Below are 27377 nucleotides of genomic sequence, written 5' to 3' on the forward strand. Positions count from 1 at the left end.
AATTTTCCTATATTGAAGTCTTAAAGAAATGTCAATATTGGTATTTCATAGTCATGATTTTGTAAATGGTATACTTCTTTGAAAGTTTTCTTTAGTAATTTTTGCTACTTTAAAGAGATATACAATTGAAGTTTACATGTTAATTTTGTTGTATTAGTTTTATCATTTCAAACATATATTCCTTTGAATAGTTTATATTAACATTTATTTAATTTGTTTTTCCCTGGAACAATTTCTTCATTTTCTTGAGTTATTATCACAGAGTATGGTTTTGTTTCCAATGTTGGGTAGTATAGAGAGTAAAAGTTCTGTATGTATCCTTCTCTCTTTTAGGGAAAATATTTAAATATTTCATCATAAAGTATGAGTTTTGTTTTTAAGTTTTTCAGTATACTTTTCTCATATTAAAGCAATTCCATAATATTGCTATTTTCTAATAGATTTTATTTTGATTCATGTTACATTTTTATTACTGGTGTATCATTTGGAATGGTAAATGTTTTCTCTGTATAATGTTTCTGAAGTAAACTACCTTTATTTCATTATTTGTAAACTAAAGCCACGATCATCATTTTGTTTTGTCCTTCTTTAAATTTCTGTGCATATGTTACACTTATATTAAGTTGCATTTTTACCATTGTTCATAAAGAGTTCTGAATGGGTTTTTATTTAGGTTATGTACTTGACAGTTTTTATTTATTTATTTATTTATTTTTATTGTTGTTCAAGTACAGTTGTGTCCCTTTTCCTGCCACCATTTTCACCATCCCACCCACCCCCCACCTCCCACTGTCAATCCTACCCACCTTTGGCTTTGTCCATGGGACCTTTGTACATGTTCCATGGTGTCCCTTCCCCTTCTTTCCCCTGTTACTCCTCTATGCCCTCCCCTCTGGTTCCTGTCAGTTTGTTCTTTATTTCAATGTGTCTTTAGTTTTTTTTTTTTTTATGCACTCATTTACTGGTGGGCATTTAGGTTGCTTCTAACACATGGCTATTGTGAATTGTGCTGCTATGAACATTGGGGTGCATAGTTTCTTTTAAATTGGTGTTTTTGGATTCTTAGTGTATACTCGCAGCAGCAGAATTGTTGGGTCAAAAGGCAGTTCTATTTTTAGTTTTTTCAGGAAATACCACACTGTTTTCCACAGTGGATGTACCAGTCTGCATTCCCACCAACAAGGTAGTAGGGTTCCCTTTTCTCCACAGCCTCGCCAGCACTTGTTGTTTGTTGATTTGTTTATGGTGGCCATTCTGAATGGTGTGAAGTGGTATCTCATTGTGGTTTTAATTTGAATCTCTCTAAGGGATAGTGATGCTGAGCATCCTTTCATATGTGTCTAGGCCCTCTGTATGTCCTCCTTGGAGAAGTGTCTGTTCAGGCCCTTTGCCTACTTTTAAACTGGGTTGTTTGTCTTCCTGGAGTATGGTCGTGTAAGCTCTTTGTATATTGTGGAGATCAGACCCTGGTCCGAGATGTCATTGGGAGATATATTTTCCCATATGGTTGGTTCCATTTTCATTTTGCTGATGTTTTCTTTAGCTGTGCAGAAGCTTTTTATTTTGATGAAGTCCTATTTATTTATTCATCCCTTGCTGTCCCTTGCTCTAGGGGACTTATTGGTGAAAATATTGCTGCATAGAATATCTGAGTTTTTCCTGCCTATATTCTCCTCTAGCACTTTTATGGTGTTGCAACTTATATATCAGTGTTTTATCCATCTTGAGTTTATTTTTGTGTATGGTGTAAGTTGGTGGTCAAGTTTCATTTTTTTGCACGTACCTGTCCAGATCTCCCAGCACCATATGTTTAAGAGGCTGTTTTTACTTTGTTTTATGCTTCCCCCCCTTTGTTCAACATAATTCCTATTAAAATAAAATGGAATATTTCACAGATATAGAACAAACATTTCAAAACTTTATATGGAATGATAAATGACCCCAAACTAGCTGCAGCAATTTTGAGAAAGAAGAACACATTAAGAAGGATCACAATACCTGACATCAAACTGTACTACAAGGCCAGTGTAATCAAAACAGTCTGGTACTGGCATAAGAACAGACACACAGATGAATGAGACAAAATAGAGAAACCAGAAATAAACCCATGTCTCTATGGTCAGTTAATATTTGACAGTTTTTATTATCAAAGATATATTAGAAAGCATTTTTCTTTTTCTGTTTCCTGGAAGACTTTGTATAAAAGTACTGTTATATATTTTTTAAGGTGTTCATCCTTTTTATTATTTTCTTCTTTTCTTAACTATATTTTTATTGTTTACATATTACCGATGTCCCCATTCCCCCCTCCTTGCCCCCCTCGCCCAACCCCCACCCCCATTCCGTCTGGCCATCATCACACAGTTGTCTAAGGTTATGCATGTAGGTTCATTGGCTTATCTCTTCACCTTTTTTCATCCAGTCCCCTCCACCACCCCTCCCCTCTGAAAGATGTCAATCTGCAACATGCATCAATGTCTCTTTTTATTTTGTTCACAAGATTGTTTTGTTCACAAGATTGTTTTGTTCTTTGGATGCCGGATGTAAGTGAGAGCATATGGTATTTGTCTTTTTGTGACTGGCATATGGTAGTTGTCTTTTACTGATTTCATTTAGGGTAATAACCTCCAATACTGTTCTATTTTTAATGGCACTTTTCAGTAATAACACCAACAGAGCCTGAAGAATGCTTTTGTAGGAAAGTTTATAAGATGAACTCAATTCCTGTCATACAACCTAACTCTATGCATTAGGAAACTAGAAAGAACAAACTGAGTACGAAGTCAGCAGAAGAGAGAAAATAAATATTAGAAGAGAAATAAATGAACTGAGAACTGAAAACCAATGGAGAAGATTAAACAAATTGAGAGTTGCTTCTGTAAAAAATTAAACAAAATTGACAAACCCTTAGCTACAGCAATGAAGTAAAAAAGAGATAGGATCCAAGATAACAAAATGATGAATGACAAGAAGACATTACAATGGAAATCACAGAAATTAAAAGGGTCATAAAGGTTACTATGAAATATTGTATGCCAACAAGTGGACAATTTGGAAAAGTGGAGATATTGTAGAAACATACACTTACCAAGACTAAATCATGAGTATATAGAGGTTCAAATAGACTAATGACTAGTAAGGAGATTGAATCCGTAATCAAAAATTCCCAATGAAGATAAACCCAAGACCATATGGCTTCTCTGGAAAATTTACCAAAATTTAAAAGAGAATTGGCACCAATTCTTCACAAATTCTTCCACAAAATTAAAGAGGAGTGAACATTCCCAAACTCTTTTTATGAGGCCAGCATTATCCTGAAACCAAAACCATAAAGGGGCACTACTTGAATAGGAAACTGCAAGACAATATCCCTGATAAATTTAAAAGCAAAAATTCTCAATAAAATGCTAACAAACACAATTTAGCAGCACATTAATAGATCATCCACCCTGATCTAATGGGATTTACACCTGGGATGCAAGGACAGTTTAACATAGAGAAATTAATTAATGGGATACATCACAGTAATAGAATGAAAGATAAGAATTACATGATTATCACAATAAATGCAGAAAAGTATTTGACAAAATTCAACATTTACCATGATGAAAACTCAAAATATTGGGCATAGAAGGTACATATTGCAACAAAAGCAGTAGTATTATATACAATAACGATGGAATTTCTGACAGAGAAATAAAGAAAGCAATTCCATTTACAATAGAATCAGGAACAGTAAATACTAGGAATGCATTTAACTAAGGAGATGAAAGATCTCTATGCAGAAAACTACAAGATATTGATGAAAGAAATTGAAGACAAATAAATCAAAGGTGTTCCATGTTCATGTATTGGAAGAATTAATAGTGTTAAATTGCCAGTACTGCCAAAATCCACCTATAGGTTCAATACAATCCCTATCAAGATTCCAATGACATATTTTACAGAAGTAGAAAAAAAACACTCCTATGTATATGCAACCACAAAAGGCTTTGAATATCAAATACATGTGAGGGAAAAGAATAAGCAAGGGTATCAAACTTCCTGATTTCAAGCTACACTATAAAGCAATAGTCATCAAATACTGTATGATCTCATATGTAAAATCCCCAAACAACAAAAGGTCATAGAAAAAGAGATCAGACTTGTGGTTGCCAAAGGTGGGGGTTTCAGGGAGAGAATGAATTAAAGGAAGGTAGGCAAGAAGTCAAAGTTCAGCTCTAAAATAAGGAAGTACTAACGATGTCAGTACGACATGACCATCACTAACCCTGCTGTGAGATACCCAGTAGATTCCCCAGTGTCTGCAGGGTGTACATTACAAGACTCCCCGGAGATGCCTGAAACCATGGAAAGTACTGAACTCTGTTGTGTACTGTGTTGTTCCTACATGTACATACCTATGATAAAGTTTAATCTATAAATTAGGCACAGTAAGAGATTAACAATAATGATCAATAACAACACAGAACAATTATAACAATATACAGTGACAAAAGTTTGGTGAATAGGGCCTCATTCTCTCTCAAAATGTCTTACTGAGCTGTACTCACCCTCCTTTTCCTTGTGATGATGTGAAATGATAAAATGCCTATGTGATAACGTGATTTGAGCTGAATGACAAAGGGACTGGGACACAGAATCAGGTTGCTGGTGACCTTCTGTGAATAGCACATGGAGGGTTAGTAGTTTTTCATGGTGTTAGATCATTAGTCATGACAATGTCGATGGTTGGGAGTCAGGGGCAGACCATGTCAGTGGTGAGAGGTAGAGAGTTAAGTGGGGGTTGTGGGATAGTTTTGGTAGCGCAGTATAATTGGGGGTTGCTGTGTCTTTCTTTTCCTTCCAGGAACATGTTGCTGCAAAGGCTGTAATCCTCAGGTGATCATATGGGCAACTCTAATGCTGCATTCCATCCACTGTTTTTATTCTATGAGGTTCATCGAATGCAGGAGAGTTGAAAACAAGCACCATGATGCCACAACAGCCTTTCTCGGTGATTTTGAACAGAAGTGCTGCAAGAATCTTTAAAACATGCAATACCTTATTGTTTAGTCTGGGACACAGACCTTTTCTCCCTTAGATTGTCAGATGGAAAAGTGACAACAAACAACACAACAACATCCAGCCTGTGTGAATGCACTTCCTTCAACCACAAATATAGAGGTCACTAACAGAGCTGAATCTAATTGATCACGTCACATAGCAAGCTTGTGTCTGATCAATTAATTCTTGGTTCAGAAATCCAGAAAGTACCCAGCCATGTAATATGAAAAACAGAGACACCTATTAAAGAAGATACAGGATACAAGAAATCTCTGCATAGGACCATGATCTCAGTTTCCTTCAAGCAGGCACCTTGGGACCTCACACAATTCTCCCAGCATCTCATCCACTGTTCAAAATACTCTGCAAAATCCTCTCTTTCATTTGTCATCAAGTGTGCCATTCTCTTTTCCTGAATCATATCGATTGTCTGAAATCTCTTCCCTTTCAAAGGTGATTTTAGTTTTTGGAAAATCCAGAAGTCACAGGGCGCCAAATCTGGGCTGTAGGGGTGCTGAGTCACGTGGGTGATTTGTTTCGCCAAAGAACTCTGCATGAGATGTGATGCCTGAGCAGGCAGGTTGTTGTGATGAAGCTGCTGATCACCAGAAGCTCACAGCTGCTGCTGTTTGGCCTCGAGTGATGTATTCATGGTGGATAACACCTTCCCAATCAAAAAACACAGTTAACGTGGTCTTGATCTTGCGGCAACCTTGCTGTGCCTTCTTCAGGCGTGGAGAACCAGGTGACTTCCAGTGTGACAACTGGGCCTTCTTTTCTCAATGACAGCCTTAGACCCATAGTTCCTCTCCTGTTTTGATCATCTTGAGAAAATCTGGTTCATTGATAGCAGTTTGAATCAAGTCATTAGCAACTGCAGCTCAGTGTTCTGTCTGCTCTGGCAGCAGAGGCCACTGAAGGGATTTTCCCATGCCGAGATCCTGCATCAAAATCTAAGACACAGTAGTTTTTGTAATTCCCAGATCACCTGCTCATTCTTGTATTATCTGACACCAATCTTTGTTGATTGTAGTCTGTACATGCTCAACATTCTCAGGTGTTCTTGTTGTAGACCTTCCAGAACAGATTTGCATTCTTTTAACATGTCTCGACCACCATTGAAACATTGCTGCCACACTTTATTGTTTGCACTGCACTCATTGCATCATCCTTGAAAGCCTTCCAAATCATCCAAGTAGTTTCCATGGAGGAATATTTAAGCTTATCTCCAAATTTGGTGGAGATTCATAGCTCTTCTTCCTCAGTCATTTTGAATGCAATGGCCACACAGTACACATGGTCAATCAATGGCATCTACTGCCCCCTCTGACTAGTACAGTGAAGTTGTCATTGTTTACACGTGTGCATTCCAGCCCACTCTCCTTGGCTGCCACGTTACATCGATGTCATGCAAATTGTTCTCGTTATATTAACAATGGCTGGACATTTTTCAGACAGACCTCGTCATATACAAGTATGGGCACTTGATATTTTAAAAAGTCACATTGAAGCAAAAAGAGTAGGTAATACTATTATTATCTTTTCATAAGTCAATCAAAATTATACCTACTCTTTTCATGTCAGCAAAAAATTTTTTTTTGGTGTGCCACAGAATTTTAGTAATTAGTAATTGTGCCATGAGATGTGAAGGGTCGAAAATCGCTGGTCTAATGACATAGACAGCTTCTATGTGACTAATAGTTGGGTAACACACACACTGTGAATACCCTGTGTATTCTGTATTTCTTTTAATTGTTACTCTGTGAGAAGATGGATGATACCATCTGAACCTATTGTGATAATCATTTTGCAATATATGCAAAGCGAACATTATACAGTAAATTTTTATTTCTTTTGATAGTCCCGTGTCATTTAAATTGTCTTTTAGAAGTCTACTTTTTCTGTCCTTCCCATTTTTTAAATAAGGAAGAACATTAAATTACATTTGTTTCCCCCACATGGTTAAACTTGTGCATTTGTCCTTTAAAACCAATATTCCTATTAGATTACAGACAATTAGTAGTGATTTGAAAATGAATCAACAAAAATATAATTATTAGTTACGTAGTAATTTAATCTCTCCATGGTGATGCAATTCAGTATTGTTTAATGTTTTATCCTTCACAGAGATATTATCTTTACCAAGGTAAATCTAAATAATGATTAATAACAATAAAATGACTGAAGGAATTTTAACAACTATGGTAGAAAAATTGAGAAGAAAAGCACGGGATTAGGGATTGTAACAGTTACCATAAAGGTGAAAATGTAGTAATTTTTCAGACTGTTGGTGACAAGTATCATTAAATACCTATTGTTTAAGGAATTATGATGTTAGAATTGTTTCCCTTATAATAGAAATGCCATAATGAGAATAAAAGGAAGAGGAATATGTAATGCCAAAATTAAATAACCTGTGTAGGAGTAGAATTTAAACAGGCAAGATATTCTTAACAAGGCCTAAGAGTCTGTGATGAAGAAGGAAGTAAGTTCACAGCACAAGTCGTCCAGCCTTTTGCCCCCTGATACCTTGCAGTTCAAGAAGACAATTTCCAGGTACATTTGCCAAAGGACAAACTGAATGACACACTATGGGCCCAAAGTCTCCTAGGTTCTGGAGGTGTGTGATGAGATACACAGTCTTCAAAATAGCCCACATGTGAGAATTTCCTGTTTGAACGTTAAGTGACACATTAATGAGAAATCTGCTTTTTCCACTCATGCCTCACTCTGAGCCTTCACAGGTCAGTCTGAAAGACCACAGAGATTGTTTGTTTACAAGAGTTGGCTGGTCTCCCAGTAGAGGATGCTGGACTCTCTGGCTTCCAGAGGTATGTACGTGTCTCTACTCTCCTGTCTCTCTCAGCCCATCTCATGTAGGGGGGGGTTACACTGCAAGATGTGATACAAGTGAGGTACGATTAATATACAATCACATCAAAGGGAACATTGGTATTCAATTTAAATAATTTAGAGTAAAAAATCAAGAACAAAATGTGAAATATGTTGGAGGATATCTTGAACTATTCAAATTCTTGCCTGTGGACAATTACTCAAGTGTAATACACACAAGAATAATTGAGTGTGTTAATCAAAGCAATTTAAAGTAAAAATCCTATAAGAATTATAAAATGGAACATCTATTTTTAATTTTAAAATCAATATAGATATAATTATATATTATTTTATATTTGGCCCAGCCTTTAAAAGTATATTTTTAAATAAATTATATTAATTATGGTGGTAAAACATAGTATTTTATTCAATCAATTAGATTAAATAAATGCAGTTAGCTTTTATTAAAATCAAGATGCAGTACTCTCATAAAATTCTAATTGAAGCTTCATTATAAACAATCAAAAGACTTTTCAAAATTTGGGCTGCCATTGCTAGGAAATATACCACACTGACAGACACTTTATCTAGTGAATTAAAGCTAAGGCATTCAAATGGTATGAATCAGAAATAACATAAAATGTGTTCAAATTATAATTAGGATAACACAATGTTATTGAGAGCTTAGAAAAGATGAAATATTAAATGTTTTACATGTATTATATTTACACATTTTTATTCCCACTTTATATTAGTAAACTAAGTTTCTACACACTAAGGAGCATTGTAAAGGTCATACATTGCAAATTCCAAAGCCAGAATTAATTCTAGAACTCACTGGCCACAGAGCCCATTGACTGAACTATTAAGTTACACCATCTGATGCATTACTATGGCTCACACAGCTGAAGGCACCCTGAGTTTAACAAGCATGGGAACTGTTTACAGTTTGAAACAACAGTGTTGTAACATAAATGATTTGCACACACTTGTTTCTCATTTTATGCTTTTATAACTTTGCCCTTAACTCAGTTGCCAATTTCTTGTGTAATGTAAATATTTTAAAAATTTCACACTTGTTGTTTTTTTGTCAATGTTGTTTAGGTCTTGAATAAGTATAGCATGACAGAGGTTTTTTAACAAATGAAACGTTTTTATTTGTGATAATTTATTTGTAATAATTCAAAATAAAAGATCATTTGATAACAACTCATTCTAGTTAATGAATAAATGTATGTCACTAAATAAAAATTTAGTTCAGAACAGACTAGATATGCCAACATGATTAGTGCCCCATCTTGAGGGAACTTGGGCTTTAATCATTATTCAATTTCAAATTTACCATAAATATTGTGTCTTTTTTCTAATATAGCATTTAATTTTTGATACTAGCATTCTAATGGTGTTAAAATATTTCTGTGGAATCTGACTTTATTAAACAAGGATGTTATTATTTATGAAATTATTTTATTCATCACTAACATACAGTTTTTTGTTGCTCAAACAAATAATATATTGTCAAATGTAGAATATCTTAAACATTGTTTCTACCTTGAGGTTCTTGTTTAAAGATCTAAGAAACCTATAAGCACAACATCAGATTCTGAACTGGGAAATGAGCCCGGTACTCCCCCTCTACCCCGCCCAGTGTCACTGTGAGGGATGTCTTCAGGGCATGTGACATTTATTTGTAAGCGCACATATTGCAGAGCACAGTCTGGGCCACCGCTCAGCTGCAGAGATGAGTGACCAAAGAGTAACCTATGCAGAACTGAATCTGGTTAAGGACGCAAAGAGACAGCACAGGAAACCTAAGGGTACTAAAGGCTCCATTCCAGGAACTGAGCAGGGACTCACCTATGCAGAATTAAATCTTCAAACTGCTTCTCAGGATCTTCGAGGGAGTGACAAGAATGACCACTGCAGAGGTAACACATTCAACAGACACAGCATAACTGTTCTAGGATGTGCAGCTGGGAGCAGACGTGTGGGAAAGAGTAGGGGATAAGCTCACACAGTTTTTTTTATCTTAAGGATCAGAACTTGAGGTTGGAATGTGGTATGTTAATATGAAAACTGAGGACTAATTTTATTCAGATGTTTTTGTAAGTTGTAGTCTTTGACCAGTAACTTGTACAGCATTGTATTTAGTGAAAATGCACTGATACATTCTGAGAGGAAGATTACAGTGGTAGATATGGGTTTGGGGTCCAAGTTTATGGATATGATTCTCTGTGTGTAAACTGTCCAAACAATTGTTTCCATCCCTCCTTTCTCAGTGTTTCCATTTCCCTCCCTGCAGCATCCCTGCCACCTCCAGAGAAGCTCATTGCTGGGATCCTAGGGGTCATCTGCCTTGTCCTGACGTGCGCTGTGATAACGACAGCTGTTCTTTACAGTAAGTAAATTATTGTAAGATTGTATGAAACTCTTCACTTTTGTGTTCATCAGTGCCTCCAAACACCTCATAATATTATGAAATAGAACTCTCATTTTAAAGTATGCCTTTAGACTAAGTGCAAAACTGTTATTCTGAATTTGTCCGAGGTGTAAATTCCTGCATTATTTACAAAAGTAGTTTATTTAAGTCCTTTGCCCATTTTTTAATTGGGTTGTATGTCATCCTGGAGTGGAGTCATGTGATTTCTTTATACACTTTGGAGATCAAACCTTAGTATGAGGTATCATTGGCAAATACGTTTTCTCAAAAGTTCATAGCAGCACAATTTACAATAGCCAAGTGCTGGAAGCAACCTAAATGCCCACCAGTAAATGAGTGGATAAAACAACTATGGTACATTTACACGATGGAATACTACACAACAAAAAGAAAGAAGGAGCTCCTACCCTTACTGACAGCATGGATAGATATGGAGAGCATTGTGCTGAGTGAGGTAAGCCAGGACGTGAAAGACAAATACTATATGATCTCACCTGTAAGTGGACCTAATTGACAAAACAAACAAGCAAAATATAACCAGAAAGTGAATTAGAGAACAAACTGACAGTAACCAGAGGGGAGAGGGGAAAGGGATAATGGAGGAGAAATGGGAAGGGCCATCAAGGAAAATGTATAAAGGACACATGGACAAAGCCAAAGGGGTAAATTCGAGGGTGTAAGGTGGGGATGGATGGGGTGGGGGGACGAGGTGGGGTGAAAATGGAGATAACTGTACTTGAACAACAATAAATAAATAATAAATAAAAATTTCAAAAATGTATTTTTTATATATATATATACATATGCATACATATATAGCCCATATATCCATATACATTCCTATGTTATGATTCAAGGCATGCTTTAGGGCACTTTATTGAGAAATACAAATAAATTCTTTATATTGATTAGTCCTAATAGTGTAGGAGTTGGTGAAGTTGGTTCTCAAGGCTTTTGAAATATTTTCTCCCAAATTATCATAGATTCAATAATTTTTCATGGTAAAATCAATTTTATTCCAGTTATTTTAATCCTAGACAATATACCACATTTCAAAGTAATATACAAAATTATTATGATTTATGTGGATTGATATTAATTTTTTATAATGACTACTTCTTTTTCTAGCTAATGTAATAGCAGAATAATTCATTTCTTTTTTTCTACAGTAATTATTTTTCTGAATTTATTCTTAAAAAAAATTATTTTGTTGTTGTTCAATGACAGTTGTCTGCACTCACCCTCCATCATTTCCCCTCACCCCAGCCAAACCCACCTCCCTCCCCTGTTTCCACCCCAGTCCCTGGTTTTGTCCCCATGTTCTTTATAATTGTCCCTGAAAAACCCTTCCCTCATCATCCTCTCCCACCTCCCCTCTGGTTACTGTCAGATTGTTCTTAATTTCAATGTCACTGGTTTTATTTTGCTTGCTTTTTTCTTTTGTTGATTAGGTTCCAGTTAAAGGTGAGATCTTTCTTGTATATAATATGAATTACATATTATTTTAACAGTGAACCGGACAGGGAACAAGAAAGGGAACCAGACAACAGGGAACCAGAAAGGTACATAATTATTTTCTATATTCTGATATTAATACAGTTCCTACCTTGTCTTTAACATAGCCAAAATTTATAGGTGTTTTTTTTTTTGGTGGGGGGAACATAAATTATAATACCAGGCAATACATGTACATTAATAATGAGTATAGAAGAGTATATTTCTTATGTAAAAATATGAAGAAATATTCATTTAAATTAATCATACTCACTGTTACCAAATAGTTGAAAGATAGTTTTGGTGCTCTAAAAATGTGGTTTCATTCATTGACATTCAGGACATATAGAAAGTGGATATTTTGTTTGTGTGTTTGCTTAATATGGGCACATAAATTAGGGAATGAGGGGCTGGCCTTTCTCTGTGAGTGTGCGTGTGTGTGTATGAGTGTATTATGTTTTATATGTACCAGTCTGTGAGGGTGTGTACATATACTATGCACTAATTTGTCTATGCCTATGCAAATACTGAAATTAATTTTCATTTTGAAATTCATATTGTTCTTGGATAACAATACACCATCTTTCCTCAGCATATCATTGTGGCCGATGTCCACCAGAGTGGTTAGTGTATTCCAACAACTGCTATTACATCAGCACTGAACGAAAAACGTGGACTGAAAGTTTGACGGCCTGTGCTTCTGAGAGCTCTAACTTGCTCTACATAGATGATGAAGAAGAAATGGTAAGATTTTTAATGTTTCCAACATTTCATTTAAAAGACTATTTTATTTTATATTTCTATAGAATTCATTCATATTTTTGTGTAAAATTTATTGTAAGATTGTTAATATTTTATTGTTTGACTCTATAATATTTGATTTATATTTTATGCCATTAATGTGCATTTGATAATTTCCAGTTCTTGCTTTTCATAGACAATCATGCTTCTATAAAGGCTTTTTTCCTAAACTTTGCGACATAATTATACCAGGTGTCACGGAGAGTATAGATGTGATCGTGCATGTTGCAAACTGAAATTGGATCATGAAATAGATGTTGCCAGCCCGCTCCTGTGCTCTCTCTCATAGCGTCTCCACCCTCCTCACCAACCACGACTCTGATGTTTTATATCACAGATCATCTGTGCTTAATTTTGAACTTTATATAATTTTCACTGCTATATTGTATGTACCTGGCATTATTTAACCTATTCTGCTCAGAATACAGACATTTTTAATATGTGGTTGTTAAGAATAATTATTTAATAAAACTCCTTGTGTATATCTTTTTTCCAAATAATATACCACATTTAAAGTAATTTATATACTATAATACATATAATATATAAATTGATATACTGTAAATGTTATAGTATAAATACTGTTATGTTTATAATAATATAATAATTAGTAAAATAGTTGTTCTAATGCTATATATGTATAATTGAAATGTATTGCCTTTGTGCATCAGACTGAAATGCAGGGTCAGAAATATAGGTGTATGGAAATTATTCCTGCACTTTCTAGTTTGCTGTGTAAATCCATATTATATCCAATCATTTCATGATCCAAAACTCAGTACTGCCAGGAATTTCAATGCCGTCAGTTCTGATCACTATATAAAAGCATCACTATGACATTAATAGGCATTTTCCTTGTACTGATCTATGGAACACATTGTTCAGAGCACAATTCACTGTGAACTTCTGTACTGTGAGAATGAGAAGTGCCCGTTCATGTCTCTTGCCCATCTCTCCTGTCTGTCACCTGTAATGTTCCTTCTTAGAAGTGCTTATGTTTTGGATATGACTCCTTTTGAATTTCTGAGATACAAAGGACTTTCTTGACTGTTGATTACACTTTTCTTCTCACATTGGAGTCTTTCAGTGACCTGGATTTATCAAAGTTACATAGTCCAATATGTCGTTTTGGGTGTTGGTGATGATGTTGGACATATTTCACAAGTTAGTCAAAGTTCATGAAGATAATCTACTGCATTACTCTTTATGGTTTATCTTTTTTCTTTATTGATGGACTTTTACATTTAGGTTTACGATACTTTGAAAATTTATATTTTGTGATGCAGTGTTTGTGATGCTGTGAGGCAGAGGTGAAGTTTACACTTTTCTACGTCATTGCCTACTCAATGCAGCATAATTTACAGCAGATGATCATTTCTACATAAACAACTTTATACACATGGGTCTATATATATTAACATAAAATTTAAGAAGTTAATCATTCATCATGTCTCAGAAATTATTGTTTGCTTTTTTTCTGTCTCTGTCTTTATTCTCAGGCAATAATTACACTGATGTCGGTTTTACTGATAAAGTTCTAAAGGTGTCTGAGACTCTGTTAATTTTTCTCTCTCTTTCTCTCCACCCTCAGGAATTATTCATTTCTATCGCTCCATCTTTATTTCATCAATTCTTTCTTCTACATCTCAATATTTATGTAAATGTATTGACTTTTTAATATAGATAATGATTTTTCAACTGATAATTTTATTTGATTTATTCATATAGTTTTGATTTCCCTAATTTACTTCCATCACTGCCATCATATGTTCATATGGTTATTTGAACATAGTTATAAAAATAAATATTAGGTGAATATTTATTTATAAAAATTACTACTGAGTATTTGTAAAATAAATCCAACATCTTCTCCCAGTGAAAGTTATATTGTATGGCTGATTTATGCCCCTGAGCATGGAAGGTATTTCTCAGTTCATTGCATGGTTTTAAAATTTGGGTAAGTCCACATTTTCAATAATATAGTATAATAAACATGGATCTTCCTACATGCTTATTAGAATTATATTTTTGTAACTTTAGTAAACTATTACTGTAGAATCATCTCTTTTGAAGTGTGCTTACTCAGTTTTTCAAATTCTTGTTATTATTTTATTTTTGGGTTCAATTACTAGGGATTTCGTTGGGTATGCATAGTGTACTTTACAACCAATGATATTTTAAATGTATCCAAATACCTCAGTCAGTATGGCTTCCACCCTCTGCTGCTTGATGTACTTGTGTGTGTGTGTGTGTTTGTAAGGCAGTACTCAGGATGTTAAAATCAGTTCCTGAATCAACTTTGGCTTATTTATTTTACAGGATTATCTTTGTTTTTTCTCCATAGTGCAAATTTTTCCCATCAACCAAGTACATGTCGAGAGTTAACATCACCTCTTGCACTGTGCTCTCACTTTGAATGCCTTCCTGTTGTACCTATAGCTGGCACTTTACTTGACACAAATGGGCTAGAAAAAGGATGGTCTGTGTCACTTTTAACCTAGTGAATTCAGCAGTTTGACCTGAAAAAGGAGTGGACAGTTTAACCACCCCTTCCAAAGCTAATCAGACTTCCCCTGTGGCAACAGCAGTGATGTTTTAGTGCTCCCCAAATAGTAAAAATTACACTTCTTACTCATGAACTGAGATGGGGGTTGGGAGAGACATGGAAACAGTGTCAGACACGAAGACTACAGATTTGCTGTTTTTACCAGAATCTCTAGCTGATATTTCCAACAATAGATGCTCATGTTATTTTTATTCTTTGATCAAATTTCAGAGGTGTAAAATTGCAATGGTTGTCCGTTCAGTTAATCATACTAATACATTTTCTTAATGTGTCTAATATATGAAAGTATATTATAAATTAAGTCACTCTAATCTATAAAAAATTAACTATATTTGGTTTTTCATCTTTAAAATCATCTTTATTTAGGTAGCAAATATACATTTAAGTTGCTTAATATTTTATTTGATCCCATGTGAAGTGTCATAGCGTGTCATATAAAACATTGCCTTTTTCAAACTGCTATATAAAAATACTATAAAATTCAAACTCTAACCTATATAATTCTCTTTCTGTATTTTGATTACAACTCTATAACAACATTGATTTGGCTGGGGTAGGAGGGGAGTGGTGAGGGGGAAATGCAGACAACTGTAATTGAGCAACAATAAAATAATTTAAAAAAACCAACATTGATATAGGCCCAATCTGGGTAGGTCAGCTGGTTAGAGCATTGTCCAAATACACGCAGGTTACTGGTGGATGCCCCGTCATGCACACACAAGAAGCTACCAAGGAGGAATGCCAAACTAAGTGGCCTACTAACTGATTGCGCTCTCTCTCTCTCTCTCTCTCTCTCTCTGTCTCTCCCAAATCAATAAAAACAAGGTTAAAAACAATAACATTGATTTAAAAAGGGAAGTGAGTTAACTGGCATACATCTAATGTTTTTAAATAAAAAATGGTGAAAATGATTACCTACGTATGAAAATTAAGAGTAGCTTAAAAGCTTATGCATGTTGAAACTTTTATCAAAGAGTTGTTTTTTAGATTGCCAGTTCTGAAAACAGCCACAACAATGCAAAGGACAACACGGAGAATATAGTCAACAACATTCTAACAAATACGTGTGGTGTCTGACGGGTGCCCAGTCAGTTGGGGGGTGGTCACCTCTCAATGTATACACAGGTTCAAAACAATATTGAATGTGAACTGCAAAAACAAAAACATTTTTTAAAATTGCTCTTCCAAAGCGGTTCTCTGAAAATATCAATGTCATATTTTTTATAAGTCCAATATATTAGTGTCCAATATCATTCTCATTGTTTAATACTAACAAAACCTGCATTCGAATTCTCAATGTATAAATAAAAAAAACAGAGGAAAAATAATTACAATGCAGTCATTTAAAATATAAAGGTTGCCCTGACTGGTGTGGATCCATTGGTTGGGCATCATTATGTATAAGGAAATGTCACGGGTTCGATTCCAAGTCAGGGTACATGCCTGTGCTGTTGCAGGATTGGTCCAGGATCCAGCATAGGAGAGGCAACCAATTGATGTTTCCCTTACTTTCTCCCTCTCTTCCTCTCGCTCTAAAAAAAATAAATAAATGGAATATTTTAAAAAATAAATGAAATAAAATATAAAGGTTTAGACTTTTGTTTTATTCTCCCATGCTAGCGCAGTTGTAGATTTGTATCTTTCTTTGAAGTCTTGTGCATCTCACAGCCACATGCGGGGTTCTTCTCCTGACATTCTGCTGCCCTGGACGGCTGCTGGTTGGCTTGTTGGACATGCACCCCTGCAGTTCCAACTGTGGCTTCAATGCAATCACACCTCTTTGCTCATGAATTAGCATTCCCAGATCTTTAAAAAGTTCATTAATATCCATAATATGGGCTTCAAGTTGCCTAACAGAAGTCTGTCTCATGAATGAGATGAGGGCGTCCTCTGTAATTCCCTCATCCTGCACCTGACCTTGAGGGTGAGTTTGGCTTTTCCAGAACACGGGATTCCTTTCTTTTGAGTCTCCTCAGCAATTCCACCAGATGCTCTGGCACTGGCTCCCCACTCATGCAAAACACTCTTTCTCAGCTACTAGCATTTGGAGAGTTGGTCAGTGATGTTGTGAATTCAGCCACTAAGAAATAACCTGTATTTTCCTGTCATGCTGTTCACTGAGGGTGGGGGAAAGGATCAAACTGTCCCATGGGCTTCTCTGTTTGTTTGGCCAGTTGTTTAGAATATTGTCGCTTCTGCTGCAGCTGTTGTCTGAACTTGGGTGTTTCTTGAGCTGTTCCATGTTGACTCAGAGTCCTTTATATTTCCACACAAGGGCATGTGATCTTTGGATGTTGGATTTACTGGGCTGGTTGGGTGGGGTCACCAACAACTCCTGAAGTGCAGGATGTGATTAATTGCTTATTCACTAACTTCATCAGATGTTGGTGGGCTGTGCAGTTCCCTTAGCCCTCACCTCTTCCTCTAACTGGGAGCCAACTTTGTTTGTTTTTATAAATACAAATTAGTATACCAGCTTTAACTGAATTTTTCATAAAATTTGTTTTTTAATAGAAATTTTTGAACATTTTCAAAATACTTCCATGGATTGGACTGTCCCAGAGAAATGATAGTGACTCTTGGGTGTGGACAAGTGGCACAACTCTCTCTTCCGAACTGTAAGTTTCTTTAGAACTCACATATTTTATTCCCTCATGCTTTCAAATCAGCAATTCATCTTAGAGATAAAAAGCAGTGTGTGAACAAGTATATGAAGAAATATGTAAGTGTTTTTGTTGAAAACTTTTAAGAAATATTCAGATGTGGTATGTAAATAGTACTGTAAATATTTTGTTTATTTATTAACATATTAAGTTATATATCTCCAGATTAATGATTTATTATCTCTGCATTTCAGATTTTCAAAAACTTCCGAGTTGGACAAGAGTTGTGTATTTTGGGAATCTGCCAGACACAAGTTCTATTCTGACCCCTGTTTAGATAAAAAACGATATGTTTGTAAGCACCAGGCACATTAGCTTACACAAATTTTGTATAATGTTACTCTCACCACCCCTAAAGAACACATTTCTAGTTTCTTCAAGAATTGTTTTTGTAAAACTGAGTTTTTTAAATATGTTTGTTGATCATGCTATTACAGTTGTCCCATTTCCCCCCCTACACTCCACTCCATCCTGCCCACCCCCTCCTTCCTACATTCCGCCCCCCTATAGTTCATGTCCATGGGTCATACCTATAAGTTCTTTGGCTTCTACATTTCCATACTATTCTTACCCTCTCCCTGTCTATTTTCTACTTACCATTTATGCTACTTATTCTCTGTACCTTTCCTCCCTCTCTCCCCCTCCCACTCCCCTGTTGATAACCCTCCATGTGATCTCCATTTCTGTGGTTCTGTTCCTGTTCTAGTTTTTTGCTTAGTTTGCTTTTGTTTTTGTTTTTGGTGTGGTTGTTAATAAGTGTGAGTTTGCTGTCATTTTTACTGTTCATATTTTTTATCTTCTTTTTTTTAGATAAATCCCTTTAACATTTCATATAGTAAGGGCTTGGTGATGATGAACTCCTTTAACTTGACCTTACCTGAGAAGTGCTTTATCTGCCCTTCCATTCTAAATGATAGCTTTGCTGGATACAGTAATCTTGGATGTAGGTCCTTGCCTTTCATGACTTGGAATACTTCTTGCCAGCCCCTTCTTGCCTGTAAGGTCTCTTTTGAGAAATCAGCTGACAGTGTTATGGGAAGTCCTTTGTAGGTAACTGTGTCCTTTTCTCTTGCTGCTTCTAAGATTCTCTCCTTCTGTTTCATCTTGGGGAATGTAATTATGATGTGCCTTGGTGTGTTCCTCCTTGGGTCCAGCTTCTTTGGGACTCTCTGAGCTTCCTGGACTTCCTGGAAGTCCATTTCCTTTGCCAGACTGGGGAAGTTCTCCTTCACTATTTGTTCAAATAAGTTTTCAATTTTTTTTTCTTCCTCTTCTTCTGGTACCCCTACAATTCAGATATTGGAATGCTTAAAGATGTCCTGGAGGTTCCTAAGCCTCTCCTCATTTTTTTGAATTCTTGTTTATTCATTCTTTTCTGATTGGATGTTTATTTTTTCCTTCTGGTCCACACCATTGATTTGAGTCCCAGTTTCCTTCGCATCACTATTGGTTCCCTGTACATTTTCCTTTGTCTCTCTTAGCATAGCCTTCATTTTCATCAATTTGTGACCAAATTCAACCAATTCTGTGAGCTTTCTGATTACTAGTGTTTTGAACTGTGCATCTGATAGGATGGCTATCTCTTCTTTGCTTAGTTGTATTTTTTCTGGAGCTTTGATCTATTCTTTCATTTGGGCCATTTTTTTTGTCTTGGCGCATCTGTAATGCTGGTTACGTTGGTAACGCTGGTCGCTACGCTGTGAAGCTCTATGGGGGGGGGGGGGACCAAGAGGGATCAATGGTGCTTGCTCCACTCTCTGCCAGATTTTAGTCACTCCCTCCACTACACGCAATCAAATTGGGATCCTCTAGTGCTGATTCCCGAGTGGGTGGGCTTGTACACGTTCTAGGCCCCTGTGGGTCTCTCCAACAAACTCTCCTGTGAGGCTGGGAGTTTCTCCTGCTGCCTCCTCAACCCCTAAGTGTGTTTTAAATCTGAGGCTTGAGGCTTTATTTCCCCGGGCTGGAGCCCTGGGTTGTACAGTCTGTTTCACTCCTCCGCCATTCCTCCCTGTTTATTTATGCGCGAATGTGGGGCCGAGGGGTCTGCTACCTGCAGCCTGGCCTGCCCTGCTCCACAATACGCCACCTTGCCGGGTCCACCAGTTGCAGCCTTGCCTCAAGTCCCTTCTGCCCGGCTGCCCGTCTCCGCCCCTCCTACCAGTCTGGATGAATGTTTCTTCTTTATTTCCTTGGTTGTTTCACTTTCATACAGTTTGCTTTTCTGTCAGTTCTGGTTGTTTTTTGTGTTTAAATTGTTGTTGTCCTTCTTTTGGTTGTGCAAAGAGGCACAGTGTGTCTGACTATGCCTCCATCTTGGCTGGAAGATCGTAAAACTGATATTTAAGAAATTATTTTGAGCCCAGGTTTAGTTTCACCACAAACATAAGAGGAAGGTACTGAATTTCCCATGTTCCCCCTGTTCCCTGCATGCAGAGCATCCACATTATCAGCATCACTCAGCAGATAGGACATTTGTTACTGAGCATGAGTCTGTACTGACACATAGGCACTTAAAGTCCATACTTTATCTGACATTTCGTCCTTGGTAGTGGAGAATTGTTTTAAAATCTACATTTATGTTAATCTTTAAAAATATATATCCAGGTACATATTAAACATTTAAAAATCTTCTGTTATTTATTAAAAGATATCAAGTATAAATTATGAATTATAATATCAAGTACTGTTATTTCTAAGTCTAAAATAACATGAATAATTTAGATAGATTTTCAATATATTTTTCCCCAGCCTTTGCACATTGAAAATGAGGACTGAATATATCAGGATAATAAGATGTGTAAGGCAGTTGAGTCAAGAGGGAGAAACTAGGGATGATTTAAAGAATTATTAAGTATTTGGTGGGGATAGCCTGCAGTGAGGGGTAGAAGAAAATTGCCAAATGTACCAAAGGGTTCACTAAAGAAGAGTACCAAACGGACAAGTGATATAAGACCCAAGGCTATCTCCTCAGGATGGGTTTCAGACCTTCAGGTAGACAGTGTCACTACAGAACACTTTATGGCAGACATGTTCACTGGGCTGCTCTGGGAGAGAGCGGTCCCCAGTCTGCAGGCCAATGTGGGTGAGAACAGATCTCACACTGGGACTGGCAAGTAGGACGACCTCCCTGCCAAAGCGTCAGCAGGCAGAGGCTGCAGAAAAGGAAACTAGTCACAAAAACTCACTGGATGGTGAATACAAGTACTTCATGCATGCAGATGACAACCACACCACTGTGGGCAAAGGAGAGGAAACACCATGAAACCAGGAAGAGGAGTCCTTTCTCCCAGTGCCCTTTCCTGACAACGCGTCAAGCCAGCTGACCGGAGAAAAGGTTGTAGGATCTGGTGCCATAATCTCAGAAAGGACAATATGTATAGATTTGGAGCAGAGAGTACTAAACTGTTAATTGGCACTCAAGGTTACTGTGCAACAACCCCAAGGTTTCTATGGAAAAGCCATGTGACTATAGTCCACCTGCTCAGAGAACAGAACCAACACAAATATCTTCTGAATGTATTTAGTGCATCATTATCAATGACTGTGGTCCTTTTTTGGTAGAGACTGGTAGTTATATTTAGCACTAATTCATGTCCCTTGATATCTCTTACATATCTGGTTTTTTCTGTACTGGATATTAGTTATTTTTGAAGGTAACTTGTTTTATTAAATTCCTTGTCTTTCCTTTTTGCCATTCTGAAGTTCTATATTTAGAAACCTACATTGATAGAACAAAATACAATGTTAAAAATGAGAATATAAAAATTAAATATGATAACATGTCTATGTGAATTAAACATTAGTTATTGACAGAATGTGGGAAGAAATTTATTAATTTGACATCTTTAAATGACATTTTTACTATAATTTGATTACAAGTGGGAGAGATACCATATTTGTTTATTATGTGCAAAATGAATTAATAGTTCCTATACACTCATCTATTTGAATATATAGTCTTTATACTGTGTATATTTATTCATTATGTTCATATGGAGGAAATATGTGAATATTCAAAATTAATTTCATTATACACACACATTATATCTATATACTTGTATCTAAAGCGGAAGTTGTGTTACAAACAGCCCAGTTGTATTGGCATTTGCAAACAAGCATTTATTTTACTCAGTTTTTCTCAGTTACCCATGTGTGGTTTGCTTGGCTTTCAGTTGACATGTGCAGAGCATGCATGGGCTCAGCTCCAGACCACAGATTTGGTTAATACTTTTTTATATCTTTTATTCTCTGAGCAGTGGGCTACCTGATATGTGCCCTTCTCAGAGCAGGGATTAGCCACTCTCCACAGAACTGGCAGAAATGTGCTACTTAATGCATCTGCTCTGAACTCATAAACTGATACTTTCACACACATCATATTAACCAAACCAGTCGCATGGCCAACCTTGTTAATTTTCTGCAAAGTATACTCTTCTCATAGTGGTCAGAAAAAGAAATGTAGATTCACTGAAAAATAATGCAATCTACAATAATAGGCCTAGAAACACGTGCAGAAGGGAGGAGTGTGCCAGCAGTTGTGACCCCTGTGGGAGTTATGAATCCCAGCGGTCAGAATACGACATGTCCACATGCATTGCAGAGCCCATGTTCCTCACATCAGTTCAGTGCTGCCAGGCATGTTACCCTGTATTTTAACACAGTTAATTTAGAAATCAAGGGAGTCATCATTTGTCCGGGGGCTTTAACGCAGCCCCCCGGTCCCACCACGGATGAAGAAAAAGACTACCAAGACATGATCTGCTTGGGGAGGAAAGGTGGCCGTTTCTCTCAAGGGGAGAAGGGTCCTGAGCCTCTCTCTCCAGGGGCTTTTATTAGGTTCATTCGCATAGGAATACGGATAAAGCTCATCAATCATTGTCAGCCAGTAAGGGTTAAACAATACAAGATTTACAGAGAACTCTGAGGGCTTATTCTGAGTTACAGCCAATTAGTTAGAGGGCCATAAAACTTTAGGCGCCAGACTCTTCTCAGGTCTGGACCCTTATCTCTTAAACTGAGGGTACAAATTAAGTAGGTTTCACAGGAATGTATGTATTTTTGTTAGGCCTGATTCCCCAGGGAATCCGCCCCTCCCAGCACAGAACTGCACTGCCCTCTGTCATTGTTTCAGGCTTAAGTCAGGCAAGGGAAGTAAGGCAGCCAAGAGATTAGGAGACTTCTTGCAGACAGAATGAGGACTCAGGCTATTTCAAAGCCGAGGGGGGAGGGTCCATCACCCCCTTTTCCCACAGCCCCCCCCCCCCCCCCCCCCCGCCCCGAGTCCTTCCCTGCGAGCTCATTCCTGGTGACCAGAGCCTGTCTTAGGTTGATCCTCCCTTGAGGATTCTTACCCATCATTGGCTAACTGGCCAAGCTCAGGGGCAAGGAGGGTGAAGTGGGCAGAGGTGGCACACCTGCCAGGGAGACAAGCTTTGTCTCCTTAGTGGCTTATGGTCCCAACTCTGACTCAGCCTTAACCATGGGGCGTTACAGCCTCCGAAACCAGGCAGGGTGGTTCCCAACAATCATTTAATGATAGAAACAGTTTCTCAGATTTAAACCACCTATTGTCAGTATAGGGAAACAAATAGAAATCACTAAACTTTTGAGGAGAAATCACCAAATGAAGTGATCAGCACAATAAATCTGAATAGGAAATTAGTCGATCAAAGCTAATGTTCAAGAAATGTGATCACACTTCTTTGGGTGATCTTGGGAAAACGGTGACTTGTGTGCATGTGGCAAAAGCCCCGTTCACCTCAACAGGTGCTTCTGTGACATGAAATGACCCTGACTGCAGCATCATAGAGATTGAAGCATCTGTCTGAAATGCTCTGCCCCTCACAGATGTTCAGTGTAAGTAACAAATGAGAAATAAATAACAAGCTATGAGAACGGAGAATGTATTTGAGACCTTATCACTTGTATACTGTGATGATTGGTGGCAAATTTGTCAATGTTGCTAGTTTTTACACCAACTTCATGTCTTCATCTGAAGATTATGTTCCCAGTGGAACCCAGTGATATTGCAGTGTGCTCCCAGATGGCGCTCCCAGTTATTCCAACTGTGTTCAAAATGTTTTCATGCAATACTTACATCTCTGAACATGATACATTGTATTTTATTTATTATTATTTTTATTTTTATTGTTGTTCAATTGCAGTTGTCCCACCATTTTCCCCGTTGCCCTCCCCTGCCCTGCCCACACACCCTGCAGTCTACCCCACCCCCTAGTCCCTGCCCATGAGTCTTCTACTCATATATGTTAATGGTTTCTGGCTTGCACCACAATATTTAATCTATCACAGTTGGAAGCTTAACCTGTGAAAAGAACGTGTCAACAGGGCTATCTTCTCTGTCAAGATCCAGGGGACACTCTGGACTATGAATCTCTCTTAGTTTTGAGTGTAGCCCTGAGTCCTTGACATTCCTTGGCTTCCAGACACCTTACTCCAATCTCTGCCTCTGTCATCTCATTATTCTCATCCTGTGTCTCTGTTTCTGGGTCCAAATGTCCCTCTTCTCATAGGATAACATATGCATTAAGGGCCTTCCTACCCCAGTATGACCTTATATTAATTTGTTTCCATTTGCAAAGGCCCTATTAGATAAGGTCACATTCTTGGTCTCTTGTAGACATTAATTCAGGGGTTTGAGGAGTGTGGAGATGAGATACTAGAAAATGACTGAAAAAAAAAGCATGTTAATGTCTAAATCTTTTTAAAATTTTATTTATTTATTCTTAGAGAGAGGGTAAGGGAGGAAGAAAGAGAGGAAGACAAACATCAATGTGTGGTTGCCTCTCATGCACCTGCTACTGGGAACCTGGCCCTGCAAACCAGGCATGTGCCCTGACCGGGAATTGAACCAGTGACCCTTTGGTTCATAGGTTGGCGCTCAATCCACTGAGTCACATCAGCCAGGGCTAATGTCTAAATCTTTTGTCTGAGTATCATTGTAACTGGAGACAGTATTTGCTTTGGTGTTTGTGAAAACTGAATTCCAACCATGTGGTTGTTGAACGTTGGGAGTCTGATGTGAAGGCTCTAAGAACAGAGGGGGAAATGTCCTGTCATAAAACCAGAAGCAGCAGTCCACTGAGAATCCATGTCTCCATGACATGTCAAGTCTTTCAACATTCTTAGCAGTATAAAATAAAACAAACATGGTTAGTTTTTTAAGGAAATTTTGCACTGTTTTCCACAGTGAGGGCACCAGTCAGGATTCCCACCAACAGTGCACTAGGGTTCCCTTTTCCCCACATCCTCTCCAGACTGGTTGTTTGTTGATTTATTGCTGATGGCCTATGACAGTTGTGAGGTGATATTTCAATGTGGTTTTAATTTGCATCTGTCTCATGGCTAGTGATATAGAGCATTTTTTCATATGTCGATGGGTGATCTGTGTGTCCTCCTTGGAGAAGTGTCTATTCAGCCTTTTTGCCCATTTTTTAACTGGATAGTTTGTCTTCATGATTTTGATTCATTTCAGTTCTTTATATACTTTGGAGATCAAACCCTTGTCTGAGGTATCATTGGAAAATATGTTCTCCTAAAGAGTCTGTTTCCTTTTCATTTTGGTGATGGTTCCTTTAGCCGTGCAGAAGCTTTCTAGTTTGATGTAGTCTCCTTTGTTTATTTCTACTTAATTTCCCTGGCACTAGGAGATATATTGGCAAAAGTATTGCTACATGGGATATCTGAAATTCACCAGCATCTGACATCCTCTGGGACTTTTATGGTGTCACAACTCATATTTGTCTTTTATGCATTTTGAGTTTATTCTTGTATATGGTATAAATTTGTGGTCTAGTTTCATTTTCTTACATGTACCAGCCCTGTTGTCCCAGCACCATTTATTGATGAGGCTGTCTACTCCATTGTATGCTATTACACCATTTTCTAATATTAACTGATGTTAAAAAACTAAAAATGGAACTGCCTTTGACCCCGCAAACCCACTGCTGGAATATACCATAGGAAGCCCAAGTCACCTACTCAAAAGAACTTATGCACTTCTATGTACATAGTGGTGTTATTTACAATGGGCAAGAGCTGGAAACAGCCTGAGTTCCCATCAGTAAATGAGTGGATCAGAAAACTCCAGGAGAGTTACACAATGGAATACTATACATCAGACAAAAGAAGGAACTCCTACCCTTCATAACAGCATGGATGGAACTGCAGAACATTATGCTAAGTGAGAAAAGCCAGGCTGTGAAAGACAAATACCATTTGATCTCACTGATAAGTGGAACCTAATGAACAAAGCAAATGAACAGAGTAGTACTAGACACATGGAAATAATGAACACACTGAGAGTGTGCACAGGGGTGGGAGAGGGACATAGCGGGGAAAGAAGGGGAAGGGTGTAGTGAAGGAATGTGTGTGAAGGACCCATGGACACAGACAACAGGCGGGAATTGACTGTGGAAGCAGGGGCAGGTGGGGCAGGGAAGTGCAACTGGGCAAAAATTGTGACAACTGTACTTGGACAACAATGAAAAACAGAAATTATCAAAATTCAATTTGATTTGAAGGCAAATCTTCTGTTTAACATACCTGATTTTCAAACACTGAGAGCTACAATTTACATAGTTCATAATGTGTCTGTTTTATTACCCGCTTAGGATGACCAACTACACTTTCCCTAGTTCCTTCATAACATTCAGCACCTGGCAATGATACCATGTGTTTAAAAGATACTTTTGTACTAACCACATAGGAAGTGGAGAGACAATGCCCTGGCTGGTGTGTCTGGGTGGATTGAGTGGCAGCCTGGGAACCAAAGGGTCATTCCAAATCAGGACCACATGCCTGGGTTGCAGGCCAGGTCCGCAAGAGGGGGTGTGTGAGAGGCAACCAGACATTATGTTTCTTTCCCTTTCTCCTTCCTCTGCCCTCTCTCTAAAAATAAATAAACAAGATCTTAAGCAATAAGTAGAGATACCAGACCAAATGGTGATTCTTTGCCTATTTCTCTTTCTCATTATCAGGCCATGTTTTCACTATCCTATAACATTTACTGATTTTGACAATTTAGGGACAGAGTGAAAAGCAGAGAAAATAATTACAAAAAGAATGGCAACATGTGTTGTATCTGAGACCACATAATTTTCTTTTCAATGAGTATTTCCCAGATAACTCATATTGGACTGATTCAAACAGCTAAGCCCATGGCTTACAGAATAGAAACTTCAGTCAGATTATTGATTCTCTCTGCAATGCTGTAATGTAAAGTAACTTTTTGATGCTATAAACACATTTCTTCATTTTATTTGTAAAGCAAATTAAAAAAAGGTTTCCTAAAAATTAAGCTTAAAACTTTAAATAATTTTGCCTTATCTTCTGAAAATAGAAAAACTTCTGCTGACTTTAATTTTTTTACCCAAATGTACAAGCATATCATAGTCTTAGGAACAGTGTGTTGGCTTTTCTGTTCTTTTGTGTTGTGTTGCATGGTTTCAGGACCATACTTTTTACCCCATGATTTTCTGATCTCAATTATTTTTAGAATATAACAGGTAAT

General features: G+C 37.3%; 1 protein-coding gene and 1 pseudogene across 1 annotated transcript; one reads left to right on the forward strand and one right to left on the reverse strand.

Moving 5' to 3' along the window:
* The first annotated feature begins 9250 nt into the window (after nucleotides 1-9250).
* Nucleotides 9251-18261, forward strand: LOC139440230 (NKG2-A/NKG2-B type II integral membrane protein-like). Its single transcript, XM_053921821.1, has 5 exons — nucleotides 9251-9809; nucleotides 10184-10279; nucleotides 12408-12559; nucleotides 17697-17800; nucleotides 18040-18261. Exons 1-5 carry the CDS (start codon nucleotides 9623-9625, stop codon nucleotides 18158-18160), a joined length of 660 nt encoding a protein of 219 aa, XP_053777796.1. The 5' UTR covers nucleotides 9251-9622; the 3' UTR covers nucleotides 18161-18261.
* LOC128780517 (syntaxin-7 pseudogene) lies at nucleotides 16799-17560 on the reverse strand (annotated as a pseudogene).
* Nucleotides 18262-27377: the final 9116 nt, after the last annotated feature.

This window comes from Desmodus rotundus, chromosome 3 (assembly GCF_022682495.2).
Source record: "Desmodus rotundus isolate HL8 chromosome 3, HLdesRot8A.1, whole genome shotgun sequence".
In the NCBI taxonomy this organism is placed as follows: domain Eukaryota; kingdom Metazoa; phylum Chordata; class Mammalia; order Chiroptera; family Phyllostomidae; genus Desmodus; species Desmodus rotundus.